Source organism: Misgurnus anguillicaudatus, chromosome 5 (assembly GCF_027580225.2).
Source record: "Misgurnus anguillicaudatus chromosome 5, ASM2758022v2, whole genome shotgun sequence".
NCBI lineage: Eukaryota > Metazoa > Chordata > Actinopteri > Cypriniformes > Cobitidae > Misgurnus > Misgurnus anguillicaudatus.
Genome location: NC_073341.2, coordinates 38,655,894 through 38,668,451, shown reverse-complemented (window position 1 = coordinate 38,668,451; position 12,558 = coordinate 38,655,894). Strand labels below are relative to the sequence as shown.

The 12,558-nt window shown below is 40.4% G+C and overlaps 1 protein-coding gene across 4 annotated transcripts in view; it reads right to left on the bottom strand.

Annotated features, from left to right (window-relative positions):
• Nucleotides 1-12,558, bottom strand: part of fgd1 (FYVE, RhoGEF and PH domain containing 1) — a 58,070-nt gene that overhangs the window by 3,970 nt on the left and 41,542 nt on the right. For all 4 annotated transcript variants that reach the window (XM_073868147.1, XM_073868148.1, XM_073868149.1 and 1 more), the window contains exons 5-16: nt 12,271-12,508; nt 12,040-12,197; nt 6,315-6,453; nt 6,036-6,094; nt 5,606-5,752; nt 2,804-2,896; nt 2,633-2,712; nt 2,408-2,438; nt 2,224-2,325; nt 1,873-2,001; nt 1,632-1,790; nt 446-592 (exon numbers count right to left, since the gene is read on the bottom strand). In XM_073868147.1, coding sequence (XP_073724248.1) covers nt 446-592; nt 1,632-1,790; nt 1,873-2,001; nt 2,224-2,325; nt 2,408-2,438; nt 2,633-2,712; nt 2,804-2,896; nt 5,606-5,752; nt 6,036-6,094; nt 6,315-6,453; nt 12,040-12,197; nt 12,271-12,508 — 1,482 coding nt within the window. The remainder of the gene's footprint in view (nt 1-445; nt 593-1,631; nt 1,791-1,872; nt 2,002-2,223; nt 2,326-2,407; nt 2,439-2,632; nt 2,713-2,803; nt 2,897-5,605; nt 5,753-6,035; nt 6,095-6,314; nt 6,454-12,039; nt 12,198-12,270; nt 12,509-12,558) is intronic.

The window sequence follows — 12,558 nt, the reverse complement described above, 5'->3', positions numbered from 1 at the left end:
AATTTTTAGAAGGATCTCTTGACAGAAATGCAAAATAATATACTATCAAGTGTGTATAAAGACCTTTCATAATGAACCGGTATGTGTTTATTACCTTAGAATTAAATGTTTTTTCTACACACACAGAGGGTCCCCTTACATGTAAGTCGCCATTTTGGGCCGCCATGTTTCTACAGAAGCCCTTAATGGACAAACTTTTTTACTAAGTTGTCTCAGACGATGACCTGTTTGTCCAATGGTGGCTAAAGTAGCTTCTCTATGTGTTTCAAAAGCCAGGGGTGAGCAGTGGACTGAGCAGTTGGTTGCAATTCACAACCTCACCACTAGATGCCGCTAAAATTTACACACTGCACCTTTGAATGACTAATAAATCACATAAATGACATTCCCTTTGGTTACGTGCAATGTGATATGATAAAAGTGTGAATAGGTTTGTCCGTCGTACCTGCGGAGCACCATAGATATACAGCACCAGTGGTTCATTATCAGGAATGACAAACCAAGCCTTTTGCCATCCGCGACCGCTCCCTTTCTCCATGTGATGCAGGAAACTACACAGCACGCTGTTTTCGGCTGCTACAGACGCCTGTTTCTGTGTGGCGAGAAAACAGATTCACCATCACATTTACAAGCATGTTAAAAGTGCATGTTGAAAGGAAATGCTCGGGTTATTTATAATTTATAGACAGTATTTGTGGCTTACCATGTGGCTTGCCAGACAATTACAACCCCTCAGTTTGTAAACAAAGAATGAAAGATGTGTTTACAGGAATGCACTGGGCTGGACTGTTATGTTTGCATTGTTGTTAAAGTGCTTACATGCACTGTTTAAGCTAAATGAAGGTAGGAAGAAGTTTACACTGAAATGCTTTAGGCAGATGGTTTTATTTAAAGCAACAGCACAGCTTAAATTTATCCTTAGAAATGTGACTTTTGCTGCTTCCCACACTTTAGTAAACTTAAAATTCAAGGACTTTCCAGGTCCAATACCCTCAAATTCACATTTCAAGTGAGATCATGGTTACATCCCGTTACCTTTTAAGATACATTGTTACAGTTCCCTTTCGAGGGAACTCGTGCTGCGTCACTGCGGTGACACTTTGAGGACGCCTCCAGGGGTAAGTGCGTCTGTATGTGTATATCAAATTCAACCAATGGTAAGGCTTAACGACAAAGACAGGGTGACGCGGGAGCCAGGAAGTATATCACTAACTAAAATATTGCCAAAGACGGCGATACAGGGACACAGGAAGTATGGCAAGGGAGACGCAGCGTCTCGTTCCCTTCTCAGGGAACAACAGTTACATACGTAACCAGAGACGTTTTCATGTGTCAAACACAACTATGCAAAAAAGCATTTTGGTATAAATCAACATTCGCATACAGAATATATAAACATTTAAAGCGAACAGTTTAGCACGTGTGCTTAAAAAGTCTAACATTTTTATTTTGTTATACACTACACAGGGAATAATATGGATTTTCTTTCCAGAAAACTTCTTGCATAAAATAGCACTTTCAATGACCTGTATCTATGTATGTATAATTTTAAAAACTTCCCAGGGACTTGAATTGTTCCCCCCAGATTCACAAACTTTTAAGGATTTCCCGTTGGGAACCCTGTGCTTTACCTCCAGAATAGAGCGACGTCTGTGCGCGCTGCTGCTTAAAGTGGCCGGAGACGGAGGGACACCCACGAGCGTGGTGTAGCAGTCTATACACACGCGATTGGCTCGGTTGTTGTCGTACAGCAGACGGGCACGAAACTCCGAACACTTTCCACACACCACCTGAAACGGAAAAATCTTCGTCAAAATGCAGAAGTGAAGCGTGTTTGATTGTCGTCGGTATGAATGCAGTCGTGTGACGTACGTGTCCGCAGGCTTTGCAGTGATGTCGTCTTTTGGTGATGGAGTTGAACGGCTCCTGACACTTCATGCACAGCGTCACCTCTTTCTCCCGGATTGGAGTGGGCGCTCGCTTTCCAAGCTCCGTGCAGTTCTGACAAAGATCGAGCGGCATTAAACATATTTGGAGAGCTAATGTATAAATAAATACTCGAAATAAGATTAAAAAAAGGAAAGCATATTTTTCATCTCGTCTCGAACTATAAAAATTCATGCATCAGAGTTTTCTAATACATTCTGAGGCCATTGTAAGGTCTACAAGCTTTATTATGCCTATAATAAATCTCATTAAAACCCAGATGAGATAAAAACCAACCGGAGAGTGGGGCGGCGTGAAATCCTCCTCACGAAATGAGCAGTTGAGCATGCGGAAGGTCTCCAGCGTCTGCTCGTGTCTCTGTATAGTGGCTTGGATTGCCTGTGAGGAAGGAGAACTATGTGAGATGTGTTCGAGACACGTGAGAACATGTAACGTGACATGCAGAGAAAGAAAATCATACCTGAATCCAATCTCTCTTTTCTTCCTCCGTTCTGGCGAAAATGAAAAAACGACACGGATTTAGATGCCAAGAGCCACACATACTTTACTTAGTTTATCTTTCTTAAATATTTTCTCGCACTGCTCTAAAGCTTCGAAAACATAAAACTACATTTCTGCAGCTGTTTATGGAGCTCATATTTCATTTTTATGCAGATGAAGCCCATTCCCTCGTATTTAAACTCACCTCGCCTGCAGCTCCAGGGAACGCTGTTTTCCGGACACTAGAAACGTCCGAGGTACGTTCAGGCTGCTGGTCTCTTTCAGCTGTAAAACCAATTTGAGTCAATCTGTAGTCTGATAAAAGCAGATTTACTATAAATGCGATGCTGTGAAGGAGATAAAAAAGATGACGGACCTCCATTCCGTCTACATCGATCCGCGCTCGGACGCCAAACTTCTGTCCAATCAGCCTCAGTTTGGGGACGCAGTACAGTAACCTGTCATTAAACTTCAGAGAGAAAACAATGTGAGATTAACGATTTCGATGATTTCAAAAGAAACAGCTGGATTGTCTTCTTAAAGGCTGATTTACACTTATACTTATACGTCAAAGTGCAAAAAAAAAACATGCAGATCGCTAGCAGGCAGTGTAGACGGACATGTTACTGGTATCGCTCTTATGCGGCGTTTACACCAACTGCGTTTGAGGCGTCAGAATCGCGTCAACCGCTCCTAGTTTGCTTCGGATGACTGCTTACGGACAATATCAAGCGTTCCTTCAGGTTGAATGAATGACTCCGGATGGGGATGCCACCACAGCAGCAAGCCGGCTCCTGATTGGTTAAAGCGGCGCGAAATTCCACCAAAGTCCAAATTCTTCAACTCGGGCGTCAGCCGCAAAATGCACAGGTGCTCAATTCACGCTAGACCCGCAAATGAGGCGTGTGGCGCGGCAGACGCAAGACCTCCAGACAAGTCAACGCATCTTCACATTGACTTAACATTGAAATTACTCGCGCTTCACGCCACGGCTGGTGTAAAAAAAAATCGGAGGAACCTGAGGGAAAGGTTCTAACAGACCAATCACAGCGCTTGTGGTCAGCGTATATTTGCTGCGCTACATTTCTTGAGAGGTTTGCATCAGGCTACGCAGTGCTATGCATGACGCATGGCGTTGCTCTGTGTAAAGCCCAATGTATACTATTGCAACTATTGTACAGCATAGCCTACGCATAGACACAAACCTTACATCGTTGCCTGACGCGTACCTCTCCAAAAATGTGACGTGTCAATTCTACGTGGACCACAAGCGCTGTGATTGGTCTGCTAGAACCCTTCCAATCAGGTGTTGCATTTCCGCTTGCGACAGTAAAAACAATAATGCGTACAGGCTGCGGCTTAGGTCCTACGTATAACTATAAATCAGGTGTAAGTTTGTATAAACACACTTTATGATGCTAGCCCATGCAAAACTATCTACCATTAGGCTAAAATGATGGTGGTGGTTGCCAGCATAGATATGTATAAAGCCTAGATGTGTTACGGCCTCTCTAAGGTCTAACGTCCCTTAAGCTTTAACGTGTTATTAAAAAATCTTTGTAATACAACCACAAAAACTACAGCTATAGTGAGCAACGTACATGATCTGAACACTTTTACTATATACAACAACAAAAAAGCATACATAACGTTACTTAACAGCACAACACTGCTCATTTGAAGTTCAGACCCAGAGGTAGTTTCTTTTTAATCCATTTCGACTGTCCATTGTGAAATTAGTTAATGCAATATAATACCCTTAAATTATGTTCGTACTTCGTGTTTGCTTTCCGTAGTGCAAATAATTTTTACGTAATGGTGGGGGACAGTGTTTGCAAATGGTTTTTAGCGCAAAAACGGTCCAAACGCAACATTTTATCAAAATTTTGGTTCAATTTGATCATTTAACGTAGTTATTTTAACTGCCACAAGTAATGCACCATAAGCTAGCGATTAAACACCAGCAGATAGAGAACCACAATAGCAAAATGACAATAACTCGTTTACACATACAGCTATGCTTTAGGATAGGCTAATTCAAATACCTATTCGTTAACTATAAATTCAATGTCTGTTTTTTATCTATTAATATTAATAATAATACATGTATTTTACTTCTGATAAACAGGTGTGTGAGAGAGAGAGATCCTATGCTTACCTTTAACGTTAAATGCAGAACAATAATAGGTTGGTTGTACTTTAACTTGCAAGGATGCTGAAGAACAACGTTTCAAAACTATGTAGCTACAGTCTGGCTGAATTCATGGTGCCAGAATTGACATCACAGCCGAACATTTTGTTCTGTGCACCTGAAATGCTCCGATAATAATCCACGCCACGGCATTGTGTGAGAATCCGGAGTCCGGTTTTCAGAATTTGCAGTGCTATTTTACATATATCCATTGCTACAGGGCAGGCCCGGGTCAATCTCCCACTCCTTTCTGTAACTTTTGATATACTCTCGCACTTCGACATCTTGATTTCCCGCTGAGACTGAGAACGCAGCTTATTGTCGACGTGCGTCAAGCCGTCAACACAGAAGGCTTGTTCAACTCCATGCAACGCTGCAAGAACCGACAGCCGGATGACGTCAAAGTACCGCGAGAACGATTCGATAAATCATGCAAAGTGTCTCTTTATATTAAAAGCTCTCGCGACGCTTTGACGTCATCGCCTCACAGTTCTAGTGGCGCCGCTTGAAGTGTAACAAGCCATGGAGTGGGCGTGTGTTTATTAATGTCACGGTAGAATACATGCACACTTGATTTTTTGGTTTTGTTAAATAATTAGGCTATAAAATTCACTTTAGGAAGACAATACACAAGGCAAATATTATCATTAAAATAAAATCCCATTCAACATTAATGGTGGTCTGAGGGGGCGAGTTAGTGCCGGTGAGGGGGCGTCCTCGTGGCGCCGGCCCTGGCTACGAGTGAGCGAGCTGCCTGTGGTAAGATGGCCGCCAAATGCGGACGTTCCACTCAACTGGCCAGCAGCGCGGGCGAGGCATCTAGCCTTCATTTATATCTATGGTTGCCAGGTTGTTGCTCCGTGGTATCCAAGGTGCTTTCTGAGTGGCTTGTAAAAGATTTTCTGGAGTGTTACCTTTACTTATATTTTGGTCCCTACATTTATTTATAATGACCCCACTTATGTAACACTTGGCATTCTCACTTACCAAAATAAGGTATCTGTCCTGTGATGTCCCATTCTTGGCCGATAACTTAAGGATGTGTCCCTCTTTTATGAGCTCATTAGTTGGGTTAACAATGTCCTCTTCTCCACCGAGCAACTCGTACACCTTCAATAGCTTTCTCATGCGTTCCTGTGCAACGAAACGTACAGTAAAACACACATGTACAGAATTTGACATTTTCATTAATGTTGAGATGAACTGTTCCAGTTTCTCTTACGTACATTGTCTCAAAATGTAAAATATAATCATACGGGCAATTAACAGCTTCAGATGAGAGACTTTCTATCAGACTGCTCATTAAAATGGCAACCATGTTTAATTACAAAGCAATGTGTCGGTTTTCACCCCGCAGGGTGTGTGATGTCGGTTTGGGTCGAGCGTGGTGACGCTGAGCGTCTTGAACCCTACTCACCATCTTCCTGATGGCAGCATTCGAATGCTCCGCCGCTGTGGCGATCAGCTCCAGAGATTCTGGGGAGGACAAAACAAAGTGAATTTATCAAAGTCCTGATGTTCACAAGCTTTAATTTTCCACTGCCTTTTATCTCGGCCCGTTAGCCTTAAAGGAGAGCTTTCTCAGATACATCTCCAGACTCATGCATGAATAGTTGAAATGAAAAGGCAAAAGTGGTCCGCTGAGGTCAGCGAGGACGATAAGAGTGATTTTAGCGTTCCGGTGCGCTGAACTTACTCTGAGCGTCTTTGAAGTCGTCCGCGTCCTCTGGCAGACGGTGCAGATAGTCTTTGAGCAGAAGCTCGTATCGAGGGATTCTCTGCACCGGCTCCAACATGTGGTGCTGTAGGGTGAGATTCCCACACATCTCCTCTTTCTGCAACACACACCCAAAATCAGAACATGAGGAAATGTGACCCATATGTGACCCAGTCTCTAAAAACCCAGCTAAAGTGATTTTTATTATTTATTATTCGGTGAAAATGATGAATCATGATATCGTTAAAATATATTGCCAGAGAAGGATCATGTCAAAGATTGAAATCAAACGTTGATGCTTTAAAGGAATAGTCTACTCATTTTCAATATTAAAATATGTTATTACCTTAACTAAGAACTGTTGATACATCCCTCTATCTCTAGATGATAGAGGGATGTATCAACAATTCTTAGTTAAGGTAATAACATATTTTAATATTGAAAATGAGTAGACTATTCCTTTAAATCTCATCATTAGATTATATGACTTTATGTCACATTGGTTCCCAGGTTGGTAAGGTATATGTTTTTCTGCTTTCAGACTCCAAATAAGTTCTGGTTTGTTTCAACCCATGGTTGTGTCAAAATGTAATATGTAATATAATATCTTTTAGGTTAACTTAACTCCACACCTGGGTTTGTTCATATTTTACCCAACCATGGTTTACAAGTTTAAGACTGTCTCTCAATCCATTCCCAAGCTCTCGAGGTTGTGACTCAGTATCTCGCGTATGTAGGTTCGGGCACTGGTAAGGACCCTAGATTACTTCACATTGTGACACTGTTCACTTATTTTCCTGTTACGTGACTGCAAGCGAGTTGTGATAATTCACAGCTGTCATGTAGCGTTCACACCATCCGCGGAAGAAGCGGCAAGCGTGAGTGATTTACATGTTAAGTCAATGCAAAGATGTGAATAGATCCTGCGGTGCGGTAAGCGCAAATGGCGCGACTCGAATGGCGTGAATGGCACGTTCAGCACGAATTGAGCGTTGTCGCATGATCCCGCGAGTTGAAAAATCTGAACTTTGGCGGATATTTGCACAGGGTTAACCAATCAGGAGCTTGCTCTAGTAGTGACATGATTACAGGAAGCAGGTGGAGGCAGAAGAAGCCCCTCCCATGACGCAAATTTCTGAGTGAATGTCTCGAATGACTAGAATTTCACGCGCAGCTTTCTCGCGCCAATGAAGCGAGTAAACCCAAATGTTCAAGCGTCCAACTACACGCAAATAGCGCGTTTTTGCCATCTCTTCCGCGTTTGGTGTGAACGTACAGTTATTTATCAACAACCGCCAAAACCAACATCTCTCTGACTTAATTTTTTAAAAACTTGTTAAAGTATATTATGAGAAACACTTTCATTTTTTTTTTACATATCCGTGCATAAATTACGAGGAATATTACATTTAAATATAAAGTAGATTTTGGTCCATTCCTGTCTAGGGATGTGTGTTTATATTAAAACTAAAACAAACGTTTTGTCTTTATAAAATTTCGCATTTCATGAAGTTTATTGAGTTGGCTTGCACGATGTTCGGTTGGAGAGCTTCAGAAAAGGTCAAGTGATGTCCGGTAAGGGGACGTAGGGACCATCAATGCTCACTGTTTTTGCACTTGTGAGAATTGAGATGTGTGCGATCTTCCTGATGGTCACCTGACCTCCCCAGATTTCACCGCGCAAGTCTGCACTCGATGCATCCTCGATATCAAGAACACATCCGGGTATTTTCATGCGTCCTCTGTACTTGTGTTCTTGAGAACTGGAATTGAACTTCGACAGTTAATGATGACGTAGAGCGAGAACACAAGGACGCAAGATCGTTGAAGAACACATATTGAGAAACAGACAATGTTTCAGTGCACTGGAAGGATTTTGGGATTGAGACAGCCCTTAAAATGGCCGACTCCATGATCAGTGCTTTCCCCTCAGGTGCCTCTTATGTCTATATGATTCTTATTATTATGTGAATTTTTTTATTGATAAAAATCTATTATAATTCATTTATCTATAATTTACAATAGTATAATTTACTTACAGTAGAAAAGTATATTAAAATGCCAATACACTATTTGACATATATTGCATTGTGGACACTAAGTGTATTGAGAATGACATCATATTTGTGACCCTGGACAACAAACCCAGTCATAAGGGTACATTTTTGGAAAATTAAATTTATACATCATCTAACAGCTAAATAAATTGATGTATGGTTTGTTAGGATATGACAATATTTGGCTGAGACACAACTATTTGAAAATCTTAAAGGTGATATAGAATGATTGAACGGGGTATTTATCTTTGTTCTGTGATGTGACATGTAGAAAAAAATTTTTATGATTGGGTCTGTAAAGCCTTAGAAGCTTCCTAAAAACCTCTCTAAGATAGCTATATTAGGGTGGGGGATTTTAAACAAGTGGTTTTGCACCTATTTGGATCACCCTACTGGATTAACTTGCAATCTCATTACTGATTGGCTGACTTTGCTGCCACTCAAAAAATGTAGCCAATTAATTTAAAGTGGAGGGGCAGTTAGATGCCTGTGATGTCATAAGCATCAGTTTTTCAGATTGGGCGTTTTCTGGCTGACATTTCTAAAAGAGGAATTTCTATGAGACTGAGATGTTTAGCATGTTTAGCACTTTTTGTATGTTTGTGAATGTGGGTAGACTACCATTATTCAACAAAGACAAGGTAAAAATGGTTTTTCATTCTCTGTCCCCTTTAAATCTGAGGGTGTAACATTTTTTTTGAGAAATTTGCCTTTAAAGTTGTCCAAATGAAGTCCTTAGCAACACATATTACTAATGATAAATACATTTTTGATATATTTATGGTAGAAAATGTACAAAATATCTTCATGAAACATAAAAATCGATCATTATGACCCATCTAATGTATTTTTGGCTATTTTGGCTACAAATATACCCATGCAACTTATGACTGGTTTTGTGGTCCAGGGTCACATTTAATTACATTTATGCATTTTGCAAACGCTTTCATCCAAAGTGACATACAGTGCGTTACAAGGTATACATTCTTATCAGTATTTGAGTTCCCAGGGGAACAAGCCCATGACGTTTGTGCTGCTATCCCAATGAACCCTACCACTAAGCCATACAGGAGTATCACGTCTGAATGGATAGTTCACCCCAAAATAAAAATGATGTCATCATTTACTCACTCTCAGGTTGTTATTCTGCAGAACACAAAGGAAGACATTTGTATTCAAGCAGAAAACAGGAGCACCATTGACAAATACTAAGGCATTTTTTCAAACCTTGTTAAAAATGTCTTCCTTTGTGTTCAACAGATCAAAGAAATTCATACAGCTCTTTAAAAACATGAGGCAGAATTTTCATTTTTGGGTGAACTATCCCTTTAAAAGATGGAAGATCATTTGTGTGTTGCGTGACCTTCACATGTTAAAATCCACGACATGCCTGATCTCCTTACATCGCTCCTGTGATCTCAGACATCGGGCCTCTCACGTTCTTAATATTCTGCACACAGTGGCAACCAGAGACGTTTGAAGTTCAGCACCAGGCCTGGCTGGGGTGCGATTAACATTCGCCATAACATACAACACCCTCCAAACATTTCTGCACCTCCGGCGATTCACGCTTTCATCTGACGCAATCAATCACCGTGAGATCTCATTATTTTCTGCACCAGCGCTCAATGTCTCCGAGTATAAAGGTGAATGTGACGAGAGCGCACCTGCTGGATGATGTTATTGTATGACTAACGCGCACCTCTGTTGATTCACTCGATGGGTGTGAACGATTCAATGTTGCACGCAATTAACACTCATTATAACCAGTGAGGGCGTTAGAAAGAGTGTTTTTAATGTTAACACATTCCTGCTGAAAGTGTGATTCTTAACACTTGGTTTTAACAGCACATGATATGAATTTTAAAGTGATCTACTGTATTTTAATGCAAGTTAAGTAAAAGTCACTTTAGGGAAGTAGCGCCACTCGGGGTGCATGTTTGTAGCGCCAAGCCAAACATTGCAGCCATGTTTGCAGCGACACCCAGCAGTTATTTCAGTCATGCGAGACTAAAGTCCTATATGTCCTACTTGAACTGGGAAAGACAGATATCTCCAAAATAAAGTTCTGCAATTTATGCTGCCAAAATGCGGCGTATTTGAAAAAATGCAGCCCCCGCATAAATATGCGGTCTTTGGCTGATTATGCGTTGATTCCGAGGGGCAACCTTCTGATCTTTCTGATGAAGCCAATACTGAAGTTACTTAAACTGCAATTCATCGACTGGCCGCTAGAGGCAGGCTCCAAAAAGGAATCAATTCCCATACATAGACCCCCACGTTAAAATGGCCAACTTTACCTGGTACAAAAATAGATTTTGGTCTGTATAGCTAAGTTTGCAAAAGTGAATTTTTTGTAACTCCTCCGTTTAAATTATATTAAGCTTTAAAGTTCTGCATAATTAAGGGCTATGTCGGGCGTGGTTTCAGCAACCAGACACCTCAGCTTCACCCACATCCCTCCTCTTTACCCATTTTCGAATATCCCCGAGTGATGCGCGATGATGCTCGGCCAAGATGGCGACGGCAGGCAACGGCTACTTTAAGCTTCAAAAATGATCTTCACAAACCAATGGGTGACGTCATGGACACTACGCATAATCGCGTTTTTCTGGAGGGATTGATTAGGGGATTAACTCTTTCCCTGCCATTGACGAGTTATCTCGTCAATTAAGAGAAAACATTTTCCTGCCAATGACGCTTTCCTGACGAGTTTTTACGGTAATCTGTAATTCGCTATTATCCACTATAATTACCCAAATTATAAAAAACTGAAGCAAAAACTAATTTAATTAATTTTAAACTCCGTGTATATTTTGATATTCGTTCTGAATCGGATCTCTAACAAAATGTCTTAACAAACATGCAATTATTTCAGGTTTTTGCTCAAAATTTGATATTTTCTAAGAAACCTACCCATATTTGAGAGCTGATAAAAAGAGAACAAATGAAGATAGGATGAATTTTTTTCCCTTGTTTTGTTTGTTTGAATGCAGAAGGTCTGTTCTTTCATTTAATGATATATTTATTAGTGCTGGGCAAAGATTACTCGAGATTAATCGCATACGAAATAAGAGTAAATTTTCTGCATAATATAAGTGTGTGTAATTGTTATGTATATTTTATAAATATATATATATATATACACATGTAAATGTTTTTTGTGAATGTTTGTGTATTGTGTATTTATATATATACACATAATAATTACACACACACATATATATATATATATATATATATATATATATATATATATATATATATATATATATATATATATATATATATATATATATATATATATATATATATATATATATATATATATATATATATATATATATATATATATAGATATAGATATAGATAGAAGAACATTTTCCCGGAAGGCATTTTGTGAAACTTTTGTGAAAATCACAAAAAATGCTGACGGGCAACTTTTTTAAAAAGGAGTGATCGATCTTGTTATATCCAATATTTTTGGTTGAATCCTTCGGTCCATTCGGCTCTGTTCTAAACAATTGTAAGGTGGCATCCTATTTGTGCCCAAGACATTTTAAGATACCCCATTTTATGGGCAATGCTATAACCATTTGAAAGCCTGCGTAAATGCAGCGCTGCATATACAAATAACAGCGTGTTACCTGTATGTTATGAACGATGGCTTTAAACTGAGCGCTACGCTGCATCCAGCTGTTGACCAGCTCCATAGCCCTGTCGAAATTCTTCACATACTCTCCATACATCTTCAGGAAAGGAGCCAGTTTCTGTAGGATGTCCCCGATGCGAGGGTTCAGATCCCTGAGGGCAGAGGTCAAGTTTAGCACAACTATACCTTACAAAATTCCAGACATCTCCGATATTCGTCTTCTCCCATTCCTCCATGCGTTTCTCCAGTGCAGGCAGCAAGAACTGCTGGTGGAAGCAGTAGATGGAGCAGATGTTGGAGAAGATGCCCATGACCACCTCACAAGGGATGGAGCCGCGTGCTCGGGCTTCTTCCATGAGCTGAGCGCAGAACACCTGGTCCAGAAGATGCAGTCTGGACACGTAAGCCTTCTCGGTGTGAAGGAGCTCATTGGCTATATTAAACACCCGCTGCTGGACCGACAGCTGGAACGGAGAAAACACCTGCTGTGTCTCATTTTGGTTTTTGCATTACA